The following is a 21,592-nucleotide window of genomic DNA, read 5'->3' as shown; positions in this document are numbered from 1 at the left end:
TTTACCTTACTTGCACATTCAGAGCCCACGGCACATATGGGCTTTCAGTTTAATATAACACCTAAAAACTGGCAGTTCCTGAAATATACAAAGAAAAAAAACAAGTCAATAGCCAGATTAGACATGTTTTTGTATTTGTGGATTAAAACACCTGGCTGGAGGAGAAGTCACTCCTGTTGCTTTGTCTGTGCCTGTGTAATCATAGCTGCATGGCTGCTTTAGCAAGTCAGTATAAGAGGTTATTTTGCGGATTATTTCTTTTCTTGACCACTGGCTGATGGAACAGCAGTCCTTTCTCTGCCTGTGGAGTCTCTTTATTCTGCAGCAGCCAGAGGTCTGTGACTGTCTAGGAAGGAATCCATCTATCTGAGTGTTTGTCAAAAGCAGAGAAATGGAGGCAAATGGAAGGAATCTGCAAAGGCACAACAGCTCTATGAGTGACAGGTAGATGGCTTGAGAGGCTTCTTAAAGTATCTGAGGGTTTGAATGAAATCCACAGTCTACAGCAAACATACTTAAACGTCTTACACATTTCTGAACTTCTCATGTAATTATATAGCATTTTTGCTAAAGAAAAGGTTAAATGTTTGGCACAGTTATTCATTGCTGCATCATGACGACTTTCCTTAGTCAATAGGGAAAGACCTTTATATTTTTATGAGATATTATTTTTCCATTTTTGGTTCAAAGTCCCACATTAACTATTGGTAGACATTTGGAATCAATGACTGACACAATTAAATCCAAAATAAAAGACTCCCTGTCCCACAAAGGATCACGTCAATGCAACAAAAGTTAGGTGATGTGATGTCAGCAGTTATTAAAAGAAAAGAAAAAAACAAACTTTATAAGTTTCGTTTTATTGTTTTTGGTACATCTCGACCAGAAATTTGTGAATCTAACCATGTCAAATTAAATTTAGAACTAAGTAAGTGACCTTTCTGCATATGGCACACTTAAAATCCTTAATTTTCTTTTTTCGACAGTCTGCCTTATAATCTGATGCGACCTAAATAGGAATTCTGGTTGTGCTCTCTGAACTTGATTTTGTGTGGTATACGGCGCTCAAAAATCTTTTGAAATGTACAATTTGGGTCAACTGCCCTACTTGATGGATTGTTGGAGCATTGTGGGTATTGTAGTCAGGAGCCTGGTGAAGTGATGTGCGCTTGCTTCAACTGTCAACAGAATAAGCTTTGATTTATCTGACTGATCTGTTTTGCTTGATGCACTTCACAGTCCAAAAATATGTTAACTTTTAAATAAAAAAACATTGCAGTATTCTTTAACCAGATAGCCTCACAGGAAGAGTCAAAGAGCCATGAGGCTCCAGAGCCAAGGTTGCAGATGGCTGGTCTAGAATGAGTTTTTCTAGTGTCGCACAGAATAGATTGAAGGTAGAATAAACACAAAGACTTTTGGTGAACATTTCTCCTTTATGCGTTTAAAATAGATTTAATGTTAAGTACGTAATATTTGCGTGATGCTCTATACTTTTTGCTTATAGATTTTCTTCAAATAACTTAACTTGTAGTAAATGAATTTGCGCACAATTCCACATTAATCTTTTACCGTGTGAGTTTACGAGCAGCTTGAAAGTCCCTCTCATGCGCATGCAAAGTTTTCTCTCACCTGTTGTTTACTTGGTTTTTGTTCATATTGAAGTTATTCCAAATTTTAAGCATAAAACACATTCCTGTTTGATTTCACAAACATCATAACGTCTTGGTTTGACGTTGGGACAGATGGAGCATCTCTCTGCTCCGGTGCGTCGCGCAACGTCACTCCTCTCCACAGCTCAGCACCAGAAATGTGGAGCACCGGCGTGGCCATTGCGTCCATTTACGGTGTAATCAGTGTTTTGGGGCTCGTCGGCAACATTACTCTTATCAAGACGTTTTGTTCTTCTGTTCATGTCGAGCCTTGCGCTCGGGGATGTGCTGCTGCTGGTGACCTGCGCTCCGGTTGATGCGAGCCGTTACCTGTCAGATGAGTGGCTGTTCGGGAGAGTGGGCTGTAAAGTCATCCCGTTTATTCAGCTCACGTCGGTCGGGGTGTCTGTTTTCACGCTCACGGCCCTCTCTGCAGACAGGTAAGCTTTTTGTCTAATGATCATTTCATTTTTACTGAAAACCAAAGGAGCAGGATGATGGAGCATGAAAATAATCCAAATCTGATTTAAAATGAAGAAAGGACATGGCCTTTATTAAATTGCAGTGTCCAGCAAAAACATATTTGTTTGGAACAGTAGAGTGCCATTTAGTTCCAAGTAAAACCAATAAACTTTGGAAGCAACAACATGAGCAGTTCCTCTTCATTAAAATGATAAACAATGTCTTGCTTATATAAATAATGAAATAGTTGCCAGGAAAACAGGTAAATGAGGCAGCTGGGAAATCATGTGTGTAAAACTTAATTTACAGAACATCATACATGTGGTTGATTTAAAGGAAAATCCAGAAGTTGTTCTGATGTGCCACCTCCCTGTGCCCCCCAGGCTGGCACTGACTCCTAGATAACCTGCTCAGTAAGCCACGCCTTCTAATTTTAGAGAAGAGGCTATTTTAAATGAAATATTTACCTGACTCTCATCCACTTTTAACTCTCAGAGCATAACAAAAGCTCTGAGTGTTGTGATTTGAAATTAAAATCCAAACTCTCATCCTTTGGGCAATCTGACGTAGGTTTTCTTGGAGTTTTTAGGATTTTTATTTCAAATATAATGTTCCTGGAAGTTCCTGGAGCCACGCTTTTAGCTTGAAAGGTCACACCCCTCACCTGTCTCCACTTCTCCACATCTTTTTTTGTAACCCTAGACCACTTTCATTATAAAAGGTTGCACCATCACGTTTGTCGTGTAGTTTTTACCCAATATTATATACTCAACAAGAATTTCTTGTCTTAAAAAATAGATCAAAACATAACATGATAAATTTTTGTGGTTTCCTTTTATTTTTAACAGTGGTATGTGTAACAAAATAAAAAAATGTATATAGAGGAAGTTCCTAAATAACATGCTAAAAAATAACTGAAAGATAATGAATTTGAGAACAAAAAATTCCTAAAAAAATAATAAAATGATACTAGAAACTTGGACTTTGGTCCACCGATTCCTGGGACATGTCAGACTTCCCTGGTGAAGCACAGACTTGACACACAACATATTCAAATTAATGTAAATAGTTTTGCTCTCGGCGATAGTGGGTTAAGCTGTCCTTATACTTGCTGTGTTCTTTTGAGTTAGTTAACCCCTTGATATCTGAATTTATTTACCACTATGACAAAAAAATCACTTATGTTTTTGCTTTAGATGCTAGTTTAAAGTAATTTTGGAACAGAGGTGGTTTGATGCACATTTGCATCAATAGGTGTCAATGGGTCAACTTTGCAGCTATCCATCACCTGTCTTGATATCCATGTTTTAATCTTACACAATATTTTGTAATTTCCTTTTTATCTCATGTTTAAAGTAACTATTTTGTGAGATGAGAGCCAACCAATCAGCCATTCTTTCAACCCTTATAATAACATTAAATGCAAAGGAACTATTGAATTACATTTTTTGCATTGGAATACTTTTCATTTCTTCACATAGAACATAAATATTTCTAAATAAATGTTATCAAAATTACTGTAAATTTCATATTTAAAAACCAGAAATACAATAAATGTGGTATTTAAAGAAAAAAAAGCTTTTGTCAACATTCAATCTGGGTTCATATGAAATGTTACATATTTTGCCACTTTTACTGTTAAGTTCTAAATTTAAATCAGGTGAAGAGGGAAATAAAACAGTTATTTTCTTCTAAACTACAAGCCACTGTGGTTTTGATTGGAAAAAGAAATATATTTTTACTTCTGGTTTGGCCCTTGAGGTTTTAAAGATCATGTACACAGTACTACAACAGCTTATAACCTGATGTAGCCAATCACAATCAAAAAATCATACACACAGTTTTTAGAAAGTGCTGGAGGCCACATATTATTGATTTTATAACAGGGGCCTGCGGGCCAGTGGAAATTTGAATGAAGGTGTAAATTGGCCCATGGGCCGGACTTTGGACATGCTTGATCTATGTGCACTTTGTCATTCAGCGTGGGACTATTTTATGCTGTCCTGAGGAAGGAAGCCTGCTGTAACTTGCCGGATGCAGCAGCACATACTCACATACATACACTCATAAATTACATTTTCTTATTTTTTTATGACAAGTGCCTCCTCCTCCTGTCAGACCAGCCTTTTGTGGCAGTTAAGAGGCCCTGATTTCAGCTGCTTCAGCCTCAGAGGATCCATGTTTTTCTTTTCTTCATGCACTTTACTACCTGTAAAATTCATGTGCTGATCTTCTCTGAGGAACATTTTTCTAAAAGTCCTTTAGGATCATGGCTTTTTCACCATAGATTGTGGATATAATGTTTTTAAATGCACAGTTTAGCTGAGCTCAAACTCTCTAAATTAGGTGTTTATTTCTAAACCTCTATATATTTATGAGAATCCTCTTAGCTTGGCTTTTGGGGTTTTTTGGTGGATCAGATATCTTCTGAACATTTATGTCTCATCTCATTGTTTGGTTTCACATTTTTTGTATTCTACCACAGCTCTGGCTTACTATTTTGTTTAGTGACTCTGATATTGCATAGATATTCTTGATCTTTGTTTTGCACAAGACTCATTCCTGCAGGTTTTATTGCTTAAATATTTTCAGCTGTAAAGTCAGGTAAGCACCTTCTTGCTTAGAAAGACTTTCAATAGAGGAGAGTGATGTGTGACTGCGCTGTTTGATTTCCATAAACTGCAAAAGAAAGGGGTTATGAATACTTCTGTATTATGTAGCACAGGAAGCACTAAAATGGTTTTCATGAAAGAAGAAGATTGTGACCCATATCTTCTTACAATCCCAACTCAATTGTTTGTAATTTAACTGCTGATCATGTGAAAAGCAGGCGCGCAAAATGACTAAAGCCAAACCTGTTCCTTTTTCTGAGACACACACTTTGATGACAATAATATAGATTGAAAAAATGTAAAGTGCTGTTTTTAATGAGTTTTGAAACAGTTTTTGTCATCTTTTGGTGAGTGCCTGTTTGACCATTCAAGTGGTTTAAAGGCAGCAGTTATTGTAACTGCAATCATGGAAGTTTATATCTCTGAACTGCATGCAAAGATGGGGCTTATGTTCTCCTGCACATCCAGGAAGTGTTGACCCTTTTATGAAGTTGTCTTTGTTGATGGGACTGTTCTTCCCCACTCATGTTCAGAAGGTGGAGAAAAACTCCAACACAGGGTGAAGAAAAAGAAAAAAATAAATAAATTAAATATTATATCAACAACCATGAAAATAAACATTAGAGTGTAAGTTTTACTCTGCATGGCAGGTGTTTTTTTTATTTGTTATTTATTACGGTTGTCCTCATTGACTTTTAGCCGTTGTGGAGTCTCCATGACTTGAGTGGTGTTGCCAAGAGACTGTTGCCATCTTGCAGTTTAATGTGAATTCTATTTTTAGACCCATTTGTGTTACTTTTCATTATTGTTTTTTTTTTCATCTGTATAATCAACAAATTGTCTGATTTTCCATCTGTGCCAGTAATTAGTGATTTTGTCACTTGAAGTTCTGTCTCAACAGTCTTTGCCATTATCGGTCCAACTGTAGTCCTGAGTTACTTGAACTGCATTAAGGCATGATGATTTTTTTTTTACTATTTTCTTTCCATTTTAGCTTTTAAGCACTGATGCATTAGGCTGACAGGAACTGCACCAAGGCAGAGTTAATGTGGGTAAATGTGAAAGACTTGAGTTGGACAGTCAGTAGAGATTTTAGGTAGAGTGTTGGAAAGAGGTGGAGAGGCCTGTGCATGCAGCTTGGAACGGTTGGAGGAAGGTTTCAGGTGTGACGTGTAATGACAGTGTTAGCAAGAATGAAAGTGAAAGACTGTGGTGAGAGCAACAATGTTGTTCTGGAGACTCTGAGAAAGAAACAGGAGGCAGAGCTGGAGGTAGCAGAGTTGAAGATGTTGATGCTCTCTTTGGGGACTGACAGACATGGAAAGGATCAGGAATAAAAACATCCTATGAACAGCTCATGTTAGATGTTTTGGAGATAAATTCAAGGTTTGGACACATTCAGAGGAGAGACAGTGATTATGTGATAGAGGTTGGAGCTACCAGGAAAGAGACCTAGCTGAAGACCAAAGAGGAGGTTCATGGATGTAGTGAAGGACATGAGAGCAGTTGATGAGAGTCAGGAGGATGCAGAGGATAGAGCTGGATGGAGGCGGATGATTGGCTGAGGCAAACCTTGAAAGGAGCAGTCAATGGACAAAGAAGAGTCAGACACAGACAGAAAGAGAAAATGGAAGACTGAAAACACATTTTTAACCATTTTTTAGGACTTCAGCTTTGAACAAAACAAAGCAGTCCATATTTTCCTTCTGCCTTTAGGCATGTTTTACAGCTTTACTAGAAGAATAAAGGATACCCAAACAAGACAAAGCATTCAGTCTCTGAAGCATGTTCTTGATCATTTTTTGGATCAAAAAGTGAAAATATGTTTTTTGACAATGTAGGCCTAAACTGCCTTTGTGTACTTTGTTTATCCCCAGAAGTTATTCCATTACAGATGGGTGATATGTTGTCTGGTTGATCCAGTGGCTGAAAACATTGTAATTTAAGATACAGATGCAATCAATCTGTGTGTGGGTGCTGCAAAATTTGTTGACATAGAAATATGAAATATGACAGACAGACATTGCTTTGATTATGGTATATTCTCCATATACTCTGTGATTAACTATTTTGTTATAAAACAAGTTATGTTTTAGGTAGATTAACAGGCTTATTCTCCTAACTCAATTTCAAAAACAAAGACAATTTTGATCTTAAACATTTTGCTTTAGAAATCTAGAATTGTTCTTGTAGGTGGCCTGTGTGCAAAATATAAAGAGGTAAAAAAATAACTGAATGAATAAATTATGAGTAAATTGATATATACAACTGCCGTCTATCAGTTTTGCTCCATAATACTGCGTGATAGGTGTGTCTTTATGGCAGCTCAGTTGTGTCAGTTTAAACATCGTCCATAAGGATGGATCATTCTCATCCTCATGGGGTCTGTCGCCTAGCATTAAAGTATAGCTGAACCAAAAGGAGCATAACTGTCATGAGGCATCTGTCAGATCCCCCCCCCCCCCCCCCATCCAGCTCCTCTCCACTCTGCTCCTGATTTCCACCAGCTGTCGTCACTCAGCTCATCAACCTCCTCTGCTCTTAAGGAGACTCAACTCAATCATTCAACGCCAGTTCGTTACCCCTTATGGCGACTATGCCTGGTCTAGGCTTATTCATGTTCATGTTAAAGTCAAGTCAAGTCAAGTCAAGTTTGCCTTGTATTAATTCTGCTGTCTAACCTCAGGAGAATCATCCCACGAGTGATGCCAGTTGGATCATCCATCAAGCTCTCTGAGAAGTAGAAGATCTCTTGGCTTATGCTGACCGCGCTTAACACCTCCAGCCACGCCACAGCCAAGCGCTCCAGCCACGCCACAGCCAAGCGCTCCAGCCACGCCACAGCCAAGCGCTCCAGCCACGCCACAGCCAAGCGCTCCAGCCACGCCACAGCCAAGCGCTCCAGCCACGCCACAGCCAAGCGCTCCAGCCACGCCACAAGCCTCTGTCCTGTTCAGACCTCCGCCACCACAAAATTCAAAAGTTCCTGGAAAGAAATAAATCATTTCTTACCCGCCACTTACCTTTTGTATTTCTGGGTTCCAGCGCCTGGGTTCGCCACTCTCCGAGATTCATGACAATAACAGTGGAATCCTAAGTGATCAAAGCGTGTGATGCATAAAAACTGGTCCATTTTTGTCTCTCAACCAGGACTGAGAGACAAAATTAGAGTTTCATTGTGCAGCCATAAGTTTTATTCATCTACAAGGGGCTGAAAGAGCATCTCAGTCAATCTTCTGTCTCATCCTTTAGAAAACTATTGTGGCTGGTCAAGGACGTGATTAGTGCAGGACCAAAGGGGGGGTTGTGATGCTGAACAAGAGAAAAGTGTGTAGTATGACACAGAGCATCTGTCACTGCAGCAGAGAAACAATGAGTAAAAAACTCCTGTGTTTATTTTTTTGTTCTTTTTAAGAGGGAACTGTTAAATGACACATTCTGAAAGCCTGTGTGAATTATGTTCACTATACTGTTAATTGATGCCCTCGGCTAATTTGACCTGCATAGGCCTGCAGCACTGACACGGAATAGGTAAAAATACTTGATCTTTGTGGATCAGTCTTTGGTTTCTGAAAGGAAAACTGGTCCTGAAAAACGGTTAAGCTGGAAACTGACGTTGCAACGAGGCGACAAGAACACACATGCTTAGCTTCACACCACTTCACTATTCAGCTAATGAGCCAGCCATGTTTGTGTGTCTCTTTTTACATTTGTCCATTACAGGTACAGGGCCATAGTGAAACCCTTGGACATCCAAACTTCTGTCACCACAACCAGCATCATCCTGCGGGCGGCCTCCATTTGGGTCTTCTCTTTGATTCTAGCCATTCCTGAGGCTGTGTATTCTGACCTCCACACCTTTAACATCCCCTCCACGAATGAGAGCTTTGTCACCTGCGCTCCCTATCCCCATGCTGGAAAACTGCACCCTCAAATACACTCCATGGCCTCCTTTCTCATTTTCTATGTCATCCCCCTGCTGGTAATATCCATGTACTACACTGTCATTGCACAAAGCCTTATAATGAGCGCGTCAACTCTCCCTGTGGAGGGAAATGTGCACATGAGAAGTCAGGTTAGTGCAAAATTTACATCTGGCAGTCCTTTTTGAGCTGTGCAAATTACATGAATGATTGTAGGTGACAATTCTAACACATCTAACAGGTGATACACACGCACTGGCCCCTTTTTACATTTATCACAATCATTTTGAGCTTAAGGTAAGAGGAAGTGTCTGCATGCAACTCTCATATCTCACATCAAAATATGTGAGTATGGCTGTGCCACCCTGTGCACGGCCAATCTCATCTGATGTCATGAAGTATGCAGGGTTGGGCTGTGAGTCACTCCAACCACATCGAGCACTTTACCATGTTTTCATTTGTCAGTTTTGGGGCTGGAAAAATTGAGTTAAGATCATTGACTGTACTAGAGAAATGGACTGAGTAACCCCTCCCCCTGCATGCTCAAAACAGGAAGTACCGTTGGTTCCAAAGAAGCCAAAATCCCATAGATATCATTAATCAACAATCAGTTATTATTCAGTCATATTTATCTGTCAGAATAACTATTCTTACTGTGATTTTTTTTACATATTCTTTTACATGTTCTTGCTAACCCTGATTTTTTTTTAACAATGTTTTTTCTAAATTGCAAGAATTTCTAAGCTATAAACTACGACGGAGTTTTAGGGCCAGTTTAAAACCTTCTTTTTTTTTAAATTACGACTTTTAAGTCGCAAATTTATGCGATTTTGTCTCGTAAATTTACCAGTTTATATGTCATAATTTCACGACTTAAAATCTCATAAATTTACGAGGAAAAATCCCCATAGTTTTCCGTTTGTCGGATCCAAGCTTGAAGATGAAATATGTGGAGCCTTTTGTGAAGCTGGCTTCACATTCACATTCAGTGCTTGTTTCCGGGGTTCGGTCAGTAAAGCTTAGTTTTATATGGAGCTCAGAGACACGGACCTCTGCAGCCTTTATTTTCCTTTTCATTCACATACCCTGAAGTTCATTTGTCACCTTACGTCATCAGCCTGTCATCCGAACATCAATGCGGAAGTAAACAGTGTTACATACACCCCCTCCTCCAGATGAAACGTCCCGTTTTAACATAAAACAATTAAGAGGAATCAAATTAGTCTGTTATATTAGCAATAGCACGTTGAACATGTGAAAAAGTGCTCCTCCTTCTCAGACGGAAGCATCACACAAACGTAGAGATCTTGATTAGATATAAAGTTGTGGATGGCAGAAAATTTCTTAAAGCTCAACCAGGACAAAACTGAAGTTTTAATCATCGGTTCTGAAGACAAGAGAGAGATGATTTTACCACATCTTCATAATTTTAAACCTTCTCAATGTGTGAGAAACCTGGGCGTACTTTTTGACTCTGAGCTAAATTTTATCCCACACATTAAAAATGTCGTTAAGACAGGATTTTATCATCTCAAAAACATTGCCAGAGTCCGCCCGTTCCTCTCTCTTGCCAGCACAGAAGTGCTAATGCATGCTTTTATTTTCAGTCGTTTAGATTACTGTAATGCCCTGCTCTCTGGTTTACCCAAAAAGTCTCTTTCAAACTTACAACTTCTACAGAACTCAGCGGCACGAGTTCTGACGAAGACCAGAGGGCGGGAACACATTACACCGGTTTTAAAATCGCTGCATTGGCTCCCTGTGCGTTTCAGGATTGATTTTAAAATTCTTTTAATGGTTTATAAATGTTTTTATGGTCTTGGGCCTTCTTATTTAAATGATATTCTTTTAAAATATGAGCCCTCGCGGACCTTGAGGTCTTCCGGTACTGGCCTCTTAGTTGTTCCCAAGGTGAGGACCAAAACTTATGGTGAGGCTTCGTTCTGCCATTACGGTCCTCGCCTGTGGAACGGCCTGCCGGAGAACCTCAGGGCCGCAGAGACTGTAGAGGTTTTTAAGAAGAGGCTCAAGACCCACCTTTTTAATATAGCTTTTAGTTGATTTTAATTGCTAATTTATTCTATTAGTTTTAGTATAGGCTATTTTATTTATGTATTTATTTTAATTTTATGCATCTTATTTTCAATTTTATGGGTTTTTTTTTCTTCTTTTTTATGTTTTTAATTTTAGCATCTTATGATTTTAGCCCCAGTGTTTCTTGAGGGGATCTTTTCCTCCAGGGATTGCCGGCTTGGTCAGCGGTTGTTGCTGCAGTTGTTGCCCTTGCTGGGGCGGCTGGGGTCTAATTTTACAGCTTTTGGCTGTGAGGGGGACCCCGGTGTTGTCCCGGTCTGGGTGGGCACTGTGGCGATGTTCCGGTGGCCGGGCTGTCTCCTGGTATGAAAGGATTCCCAGATACTGTTTCCTCACAGCAGAGCTAAGCCATACTTGTTTATTTATTTATTTATTTATTCTTTTACAGTTACATAGTCATATTTCATTGTACGTGGGAGCCATGGGTCATGTGGTTTAATGGAGGGGAGTGGGAAGGGTGAAGGGTGGGTTGGGGTTTTTATTGTAATGTTGTGTGTTTACTGTTTTTAGTGTTAAAGCGCTTCGAGCTGCACAAAGTGCATGAGAAGCGCTATTTTATAAATAAAGTTTGATTTGATTTGATTGAAGTGGATTGAAGTGGACAGCTGCCTGCAGGAGACACCGATGGCTTCATCGGCAGCAGAGATCCTGCGAACCACCCATCAATAAATAAAACATTAATAAACATTAAATCAAACAAATGAGCTTTGAAGGAATTTATATTTTTGGAACTTTCATTAGGGTTGTCAGTCTTAATTTTTATTACATTGAAGATAAATCATTTGCTGAAGTGTGTGCTTTAACATCCTTTGAACTCTGAAGTTGCTTCCTTAAGTTGCATATGTGAGAAGGCAGCTCCACATCCATCCCCCGTCAGGGGAAGAAACAGTCTTTGATCTTCTAAGGCCATTTGGTTGAAGGTCTAACATGGGCCATAAATTAACTATCTCTGGGACTGCAGCTATGGGAACCACTTCAGGCGTACGCTCACGTGTGGAGAACAAAAGTTTTATGATCTACTGAATGCATGCTGGGAAGTTCCGGTCGCCTGTGGAGGACCACGGGAAGCAGAGACCAGATGCTGTGATGGACTGAAGGAAGTAGGCGGGTTCCTCTGTCAGCCAATCTCTAGCGACCAGAGGCGGAGATTCAGCGGCCATCATGCTTCAGGAAGAGGGACTCTGACCACATGTTTAAAAGAGCCATGCTTTGGAAAATGTTTTGTGTCCAGACAAGCTGCATGTGAATCGGATTGTAATGTCTTATGTATTGCAGGCCTTGATTTTGGACACCCAGATCGATCTGTTTTATTCTGTTTTATTTTTGTTTAGAGCTCTTTGTTAGGGAAATAAAACCTCTTAATTTTATTCCGTTCGCATTTTCTGGTCATTCTCCCGACATACGAACACGCATGGAAGAAATCTCAAAGTGACAGATTTCTCATTTTTCTTCAGCTTCCAAACATTTGGAACATTATCAATAAACATTCAGTTCAATTAAGTTTAGTCGGGCTGCTCTGCTGCTGCGCGGCGTTCACTTGTTGCTGCTCTGTATGCTCACTGGCACTTTAATCTCGTAAAATTAAGAGTTTTTTTCTCATAAATTTACAACTTAAAATCTCGTAATTTTACTTTCTTTTGTTTTTTTGGTGGCTCTAAAACTCCATCATAATAAACTGACCGATCAGATTCCTCCAAAAAGCGTGTGGTGCCCGCTGGCCCCCACCTCTTACGTTCAGAATGTTTGATTGACAGATTCACCCTAGCCCCCTTTCAGTGGAACTTTAAACAAGCTCAATCTGGATTGGTGAGAGTTGTTGCCATAGAAACGTTGACTCAGATCAATCACTGTTTACTGGTTCCAACACGGTGGTGTTTGTATTGCAAAAAAAAATGACGACTGAATTTGCTTCATTTTGCTGGAAGTAAACGATTTTCTTTGGGTGACATCACTCTCTCTCGGTCCAATTCTCATAAACAGTCAGTGATTGAGATAGTCATCTGCAGCAAAACTGAAGCCGAATCATGATGTGGATGTGGGGTTTTCATTGAGGAGCAACCAAAAAATAAAAAATAACACAAAATCTTTATGTGTGCAACCCTTCTTGGTGGTCGTCGGCACATTAAGTCTTTTAAACCTTTGCATGGTCTTAGTGTCAACAATCTTCTTCATTACCTTTTGTAAACTCACAGATTTGTGGAAATATGTGCAGATATTCCTTGAAAAGATGTCAGTTCAATTCAGCCTAGTTTTGATGTTACAAACAATTGTACAACCTAAGTTTGTCACTTACCTTCTTTCCAATATATATTCAAACCAGAGCCTTTAGTTTTTTTAACATGCAGAATCCATTTATTACTTTTTCTATGAGTATTTTTACAACTACAGCTTTTTTCGTGTATACCACAAAAGAGTTCAGTGGAAACTAACACTAAAGCCATTTGCTTTTATTTTTAATGGAGAAAACAACACATTCAGTGCTTGTTTCTTCTTTGTTCTCATTTGAAGTGGTTCTTTTCACACCCACAGATTGAATCAAGGAAGCGTCTGGCTAAGACAGTCCTGGTGTTTGTTGGTCTCTTTGCCATTTGTTGGCTTACCAGTCACATCATCTACTTGTATCGTTCCTACCAGTATTCAACGACAGAAGAAAATCTTTGTCTGTATTTTATGTGTGCTTAGATAAATGCAACACCCGACATGCCTGACTTTATCATGAATAAGGAGAAAGGTAGTGACAAAAACTGTGAACCCCTAATGAGTTAACATTAATTAGATTGGCATTTAAAACTGATTCTTCATCTCCTTACCCATTGTCTTGTTGTCAGGTGGACACCTCCATGGTTCATTTTGTATGCAGCGTCTGGGCTCGGATTCTAGCTTTCACCAACTCCTGCATCAACCCATTTGCCCTTTACCTACTCAGTGAGACCTTCAAGAGGCAGTTTAACCAGCAGCTGTGCTGTTGCTGTCATTGGATCCTCAAACACTCCCCACGGAGCCCAACCCATTTTAACATACGTGTGACCTCCATCCACAGCACGCATCACTCCATAGCCAGCCTGACCACAGTTAATGGCAAGCAGATCTACCAGGAAGACAGTGTGTAAAGTCTAGTATGGACTGCACATGTCCATATTTCTGCTCACAACATCGTTTAATGTTGTCAAAAAATACATGTCTCAGCAAAAGATTGACATGAAGATGGCGTTGTATATTTCTAAAGTGATTGTAAAAGTGTGAAAAAGATTTTCACTAATGTCAGTTTGTATTTTCAGGCTGCTTTATGGATAGGCTTTAAAAAATCTATGCTGCTTTTAATAAACTAAAGCTGTCATGGCGCCTCTGGCAGTCTCTCCTCCCCCTCCCCTCTCTTCTCCACTCCCTAACTCGAACTAGCTTTGACCACTCACCTCATCATCCACCAGCCCTACATAAGGAGATCCAGTTCCAGCATTCATCGCCAGTTCGTTGCCCCTGATGGTGCTTAGTCTGTTCACTAGAGCTTATGCTTTGCTCATGTGTTTTTGCTTCTCACTAACTTTGTTTTCTTGCCTCAGGACTTCAAACCACGAGTGTCACCTGAGTCATAAATCTCCTATAGCAGCTTCTACTTCACTGAAAATCCTGGTAACTCTTAACCACACCAAGACCTCCAGCCACGCAACTAATCCTAATCACGCCAGGACCTCCAGCCACGCCACGACTCCAAGCCATGGCAACAAAAACATCTGAATACTTACCATCTTACTTACCTGTGTTTTCCTTCCGGGTTCCAGCGCCTGGTTCTGTTGTTGACCTAAACACTTGTTGGTGTGTGCTATATTAACTGGTTTGCAGTTCAAAACAGTTTATTTGGGTGCTCACGCGTATAGATAAAAACAACGATGGAAGTAATAAATATAAAAAGCTATCATTGCAATTAGTTTGGCAACGTTTTCAGCGTGTTCCACACTGTGTTTTTCAAAGTCCTTCAATATTTAACTCTCCTCTGTGTGGCTTCTTCTTTGTTACATTTATTGGTTTTAACTACTTTAAACGTGATGAAATTTGTGTTTAGGTTTGAAAATTCTAGATATGATTTTAAATGTTTACAAAATGCACTTTAAAGTCATGTGACATGTTTAATGTGAAACAAAACATAGCCTTTCTCCTTCTTTGCCTTTCAACCCACATTAGGTGTCACGGTTTTAGGTTCTTTGCCTTTATGTTCTAGTTGTTTTATGTTCGGGCCTGTTTGAGTTACTTCCTGTTTTATTTTGTAGCATTTCCTGTTTTGTTGTTGTCTCAAGTTTTACCTTTCCCCATCAGTCCTGAGTGTTTCCAACTGTGTCTTGTTCCCTTGTATGTATTTAAGTCTTGTCTTTCCCTTCCTCCTGTGCTGTTTGTAAGATGTTAACTGCAGGCAATTATGGCCAAAAAAAAAATCAGTTATTGAATGTCTCATTTTGTATCAGTTCTTTCTGCTGTACTTCCCGTTATAGTACAAATGGACTACAAAAACAAAGGAATTAAATTGAGTACCTAAAGGAATTTCAGTTAAAAAATGTGTATAAAAAATATGTTGAGAAATAGGACTATAAAATGTCCTGAACACCTGATTTCCTTTCAATTTGAATGAAATAAAAATTATATTTGAAAATTATGATAGTATAATAAACAATAATCTAGTATTCCTGTTTTACTCAATGACTGCTCAAAAAGCTGTTTTTCATTATTCTTCATTAGAATAATTTTGCTTTCTTATTCCATTCATATGTCCTTTTTCAAGAAAGTCTTTGATATTTTTGCTGGACATGGTTGAGGTTTAAATTTTTTATGACTGAATTATTTATGTATTATTTATTTGGTCTTCCCAAATTCAATGATGAGTGTTGAGATTATGAATTCTATGTGTTGAGCATTGATGTGTTACAGACTTTGTCAGCTGTCGTTCCACCTATTTTCAGAGGTGTGTTTATGGCCTTGTGGTTTGTAAAAGTGGTGAAATCACAAGCATATTCTTTTGCTTTCTTTTTCATTCTAAGTCTTAAAACTCTCTATGTTGCCCCACACTTTGTCCTCTCTTTAAATCTGGGATTAAAACAAAATTTATATATATATACACTGAACAAAAATATAAACGCAACACTTTTGTTATTGCTCCCATTTTTTATGGTATGAACTCAAAGATGTGAAACATTTTCCACATACACAAAGTAACCAGTTCTCTGAAATATTGTTCACAAATCTGTCTAAATCTGTGATAGTGAGCACTTCTCCTTTGCCAAGACAATCCATCCCACCTCACAGGTGTGCCATATCAAGATGCTTATTAGACAGCATGATTATTGCACAGGTGTGCCTTAGACTGGCCACAAGAAAAGCCCACTCTGAAATCTTCAGTTTTGTTTTATTGAGGGGGTCAGGGGACTCAGACAACCAGTCAGTATCTGGTGTGACCACCAGTTGCCTCATGAAGTGCGACACATCTCCTTTGCATACAGTTGATGTGGTTGTCTATTGTGGTCGTGGGGTTCGTCTAACAGTTTGTGCTAAAATCGAGGACCTGCGCTGTGTCCTGCGCGTCTGTTTCTCATCCAGTAATAATGAAAAAAACATATTTTTTTGTCTTCTGCTGCAGGTACGCATATATCTGTGTTACCTTTTCACCATTACAGAGTTCCTTCATTTATTGCTGGAGTTACAATAAAAAAATAACTTTGATTTGTGAAATCCACGGAGTCTCAGTCTGAAGATGTTTTTTATGGCATCAAAACTCCTCACTGCACACTTTCTACACTTTTCTCAGACAGACATGAACATTTTCACCCTTTTCTCTTGTTTATATTCTCAAACCTTCATAGAAATTAGGTTCAGGATCTTAGAATGAAAACAAAGATCTGCTCGATCACAGATTTCTGTAGATCTGAAGAACTCCATGTAACGCGTTCCGCTGTACAGGAGACACGGCACGGACTGAGGAGATTGATTGACAGGGTCTCCAGCCAATCAGGACACTGAACAGGGTGCCGGGTTTAAAAAAGGCTGGATGATCGCTCAGAAATAATGAGCTAAACCAGGAAATATGAACTGCAACATAAAAAGGAAAGACTGTCTTCTGTTCTAGTTGACAGATTTTAGAGGGATTCAGGTTGGAGGACAGACTGCAGAAGGGGGGAATAAAATGTCACGTCTTGACCATGTGACCAGATTAAAATAATAAATGAACATGGGTCTCTGATATTGTTCAGTGGGCCGGACCAAACATGGAGGCGGGCCGGATCTAGCCTGCGGGCTGTAGTTTTCCCACCCCTGCCCTATTTAGTGCACTTTCTAGTGCGTTCGCCATTTTGTAGTGCTGTTCAAATCTACAATTCCAAAATCGAGTGCCCTAGAAATTTCCCAGAAGTCTCTGCGAAAAACCCGTGTTTATTGATGCTCACTAGATCGGCGAATATAGACCAGAATGCATTGCGTTATTTAAATGTATTTTTTTTAATAAATCAACAACGTTTTTATCTTCAGAACACAGTGGACTCATAAATAATCATCGCAAAATGCTCATATTAATTAGATTTTAATTTTGTGAAATCGATTACGTCATGTCAGCCGTTAAAAAACAAACAGAGTGAGGTGTCCGAATAGCTTTTATAATTCAGGGCACTATATAGTGCCGCACTGTATAGTGTTTTAGTACACTGACCAAAAATATAAACACAACACTTTTGTTATTGCTCCCATTTTTTATGGTATGAACTCAAAGATGTGAAACGTTTTCCACATACACAAAATAACCAGTTCGCTGAAATATTGTTCACAAATCTGCCTAAATCTGTGATAGTGAGCACTTCTCCTTAGCCAAGACAATCCATCCCACCTCGCAGGTGTGCCATATCAAGATGCTGATTAGACAGCATGTTTATTGCACAGGTGTGCCTTAGACTGGCCACAAGAAAAGGCCACTCTGAAATCTTCAGTTGTATCACACAGAACAATGCCACAGATGTCGCAAGTTTTGAGGGAGCGTGCACTTGGCATGATGATAGCAGGAATGTCCACCAGAGCTGTTGCCAGGGAATTGAATGTCCATTTCTCCACCATAAGCCGTCTCCAAAGGCGTTTCTGAGAAATTTGGCAGCACATCCAACCGGCCTCATAACCACAGACCACGTGTAACCACACCAGCCCATGACCTCCACATTCAGCATGTCCACCTCCAAGATCGTCTGAGACCAGCCACTCGGACAGCTGCTGAAACAATCGGTTTGCATAACCACAGAATTTCTGCACAAACTGTCAGAAACCGTCTCAGGGAAGCTCATCTGCATCCTCGTTGTCCTCATCGAGGTCTCGACCTCACTCCAGTTCATCGTCGTAACCGAATTGAGTGGGCAAATGCTCACATGCAATGGCATGCGATGGCGTCTGGCACGTTGGAGAGGTGTTCTCTTCACGGATGAATCCCGGTTTACACTGTTCAGGGCAGATGGCAGACAGCGTGTGTGGCGTCGTGTGGGTGAGCGGTTTTATGATGTCAATGTTGTGGATCGAGTAGCTCATGGTGGTGGTGGGGTTATGGTATGGACACGCTATGTTATAGGCGAAGAACACAGGTGGATTTCATTGATGTCATTTGAATGCACAGAGATACCGTGACGAGATCCTGGGGCCCATTGTTGTGCCGTACATCCAACAACATCACCTCATGTTGCAGCATGATAATGCACAGCCCCATGTTGCAAGGATCTGTACACAATTCTTGGAAGTTGAAAACATCACGGTTACTCACCGGACATGTCACCCATTGAGCATGTTTGGGATGCTCTGGATCGGTGTATACGACAGCGTGTTCCAGTTCCTGCCAATATCCAGCAACTTCGCACAGCCATTGAAGAAGAGTGGACCAACATTCCACAGGCCACAATAGACAACCACATCAACTGTATGCGAAGGACATGTGTCGCACTTCATAAGGCAAATGGTGGTCAGACCAGATACTGACTGGTTGTCTGAGTCCCCTGACCCCCTCAATAAAAAAAACCTGAAGATTTCAGAGTGGCCTTTTCTTGTGGCCAGTCTAAGGCACACCTGTGAGGTGGGATGGATTGTCTTGGAAAAGGAAAAGTGCTCACTATCACAGATTTAAGGCCCGTACACACCGGGACGAATATTCGCCAGCGTTTTTCGCCCCATTTTTTGTGTTCACACCCAGGCGATTTTCGCTGACGATGAGCCGAGTGAACATGCAATTTCATTCCCTGACATTAGATGGCGCTTAATATAAAACAGAAATACTCCTGTACACAAGGTGGCGCTGCGCAACTTTACGCTTCTTAAAGTCTTTTTTCGCTCAGAAGAAGAGAGCAAGTATTTACGCGCTTGTCAGAATCATACAAAGAAAACATGAATATTTCGGGGATATTTTAGAATGTCCGTCATTATTTCTTTGCGGCAGTGTAGATGCAACTAGGCATCTATCTTCTTCGCTGGTATGTGTGCTCAGCAAGGCAGTTTTGTGTTTGAGCGCCCCCAAGTTGTGTTTTACTGTAACTTCAGAAGCTCCAGACACGTGTGCAAAAGCGCCGTTCTCATTGGTCGAATAGATTTCGACGCGGTGCGACAAACCAAAAAAAACGAACCCGAGGCATTTTTTAAAAAGTGACGCTGTGACGCGTGGTGTTTTTTCGCGTCGGTGTGCACACTCACATTGGTGCCCTTTGTTTAGTCACGAGGCGTTAAACGTCGGCGAAAATCGCGGGCGAAATTCGTCTCGGTGTGAACAGGCCTTTAGACAGATTTGTGTAAATATTTCAGAGAACTGGTTAGTAGTTTGCCATCTCTCGGTCGGTGGAGTGTCCTTGCCCCAGGTGGAGGAGTTTAAATATCTTGGGGTCTTGTTCACGAGTGAGGGAAGTTCGGAGCGTGAGATTGACAGGCGGATCGGAGCAGCGTCCGTAGTTATGCGGTCGCTCTATCGGTCCGTCGTGGTGAAGAGAGAGCTGAGCCGAAAAGCAAAGCTCTCAATTTACCGGTCGATCTACGTTCCAGTACTCACCTATGGTCATGAGCTATGGGTCATGACCGAAAGAACGAGGTCCCGAATACAAGCGGCTGAAATGAGCTTCCTCCGCAGGGTGGCTGGGCGCTCCCTTAGAGATACGGTGAGAAGCTCGGTCACCCGCGGAGAGCTCGGAGTAGAACCGCTTCTCCTCCACATCGAAAGGAGCCAGTTGAGGTGGCTCGGGCATCTAGTTCGGATGCCCCCTGGACGCCTCCCTGGAGAGGTGTTCCGGGCATGTCCCACTGGGCGGAGGCCCCGGGGAAGACCCAGGACACGCTGGAGAGACTACGTCTCTCGGCTGGCCTGGGAACGTCTCGGGGTCCCCCCAGAGGAGCTGGAGGAAGTGGCTGGGGTGAGGGAAGTCTGGGCATCTCTGCTCAGTCTGCTGCCCCCGCGACCCGGTCCCGGATAAGCGGAGGAAGATGGATGGATGGATGGATGGATGGTTATTTTGTGTATGTGGAAAATGTTTCACATCTTTGAGTACATACCATAAAAAATGGGAGCAATAACAAAAGTGTTGCATTTATATTTTTGGTCAGTGTAGTTAGGGGTTAGGGTGGGAATTCGGACACAACCAATATCTCTAAGTCTGTGTGAAGCTTCCGTCTGAGGAGAAGCACTTTTTGGCATTTTCAATGTCCTTATGCTAAAATAACAGACTATTTTCATTCATCAGGTGACAAATGGGCTTCTGGGTACGTGAATGAACATGGGTGAATAAAGTATTGGTTGTCTTCACCCAAACATGTCTCTGAGCTCCTTATTTTACGTATAAAACTCCATTTTACCGACACCGAACCCGGAAAGCTGGCTACACTAACAATAATTTGATTTGGAATTGCCAAAATGTTCGCAATTTCTTTGTTTCTGAAACGTATCCGGAAATGAAGCTTCACAAAATGCTCCACATCTTTCATCTTCAAGCAAGGCTCCGATAAACAGACAACTTTGGAGTTTTTTTTTCTTGTTAATTGATGACGAGATCAAATTCGTAAATTTATGAGAAAAAGGTAATACATTTACGAGATTTAAAGTAGTAAAATTTCGACTTTTTTCTCGTAAATTTATTACTTTACTCTTGTTATTTAACAGATTTTAAAGTCGTAATAAAATAAAATAAAAATGTCTGTAAGCTGGCCCTAAAAATCTGTCATAAATCATTCCGCTGGAACAAATCATTATTTCAAGGTGACACAATAATTCGTGGAAACAAAATAATAATTTGTGGTAGAGAAATAATAATTTGTGGGAATGATTCAATCATTTTTTTACCCATGTCAGGTCACGGGCTCCGTGTAGTTCTGTTTCTCAAAGAGCCAAAATTTGTATGTGCTGTTGTAAGTTTATGCTTGGTGAAGTAATTTACATCAGATTTCAATTTTTTCTGAGGCACACAGTTTTTAGGATTTCCAGAAAAACAATACATTTTCAACAGTACACCAAAAAAAGCAAAACAGGATTGGGCAGAGCCAAAGCCAAACCTTTAGAAAACTTTTCTTTGCCGTTTTCCTCATCTACCTGAATCTCTCTAACACAAAACAGAACTACATACCGCATGGATAGATGGATGGATAGATAGAATGTCTTATAAGAGTACACTTAACCCTAAAACAATCTGGCTTTTTATTGTATTTAAAACTATTAAGATCAGGTATATTTGTGTTGTTAGCTTGCATGAAACACAATATGATTGTTTTAGTGTGTGCGATTATGCATGAATGATTGAGTTTACGTGGGATAGGGGTGGTGAAAAGAGCCTGTGTGTCCGGGTGTGTTTGTGTGTTGTGAGGCACATTGAGTCAT

At 40.3% G+C, this 21,592-nt stretch overlaps 1 protein-coding gene and 1 long non-coding RNA gene across 2 annotated transcripts; both read left to right on the top strand.

The window, feature by feature from the left end:
- Positions 1 to 1,913: 1,913 nt before the first annotated feature.
- LOC144991228 (gastrin-releasing peptide receptor-like) lies at positions 1,914 to 13,853 on the top strand. Its single transcript, XM_078945346.1, has 3 exons — positions 1,914 to 2,092; positions 8,450 to 8,801; positions 13,572 to 13,853. Exons 1-3 carry the CDS (start codon positions 1,914 to 1,916, stop codon positions 13,851 to 13,853), a joined length of 813 nt encoding a protein of 270 aa, XP_078801472.1.
- An 88-nt stretch (positions 13,854 to 13,941) lies between these two features.
- Positions 13,942 to 15,388, top strand: LOC144990952 (uncharacterized). Its single transcript, XR_013654829.1, has 2 exons — positions 13,942 to 14,226; positions 14,304 to 15,388. It is a non-coding gene; the product is annotated as an uncharacterized LOC144990952 (long non-coding RNA).
- The last annotated feature ends 6,204 nt before the right edge of the window (positions 15,389 to 21,592 follow it).

Source organism: Oryzias latipes, chromosome 3, assembly GCF_053564925.1.
Source record: "Oryzias latipes strain Hd-rR chromosome 3, Olatipes_Hd-rR_3.1".
In the NCBI taxonomy this organism is placed as follows: Eukaryota; Metazoa; Chordata; class Actinopteri; order Beloniformes; family Adrianichthyidae; genus Oryzias; species Oryzias latipes.
This window is presented reverse-complemented; position numbering and strand designations above follow the sequence as displayed.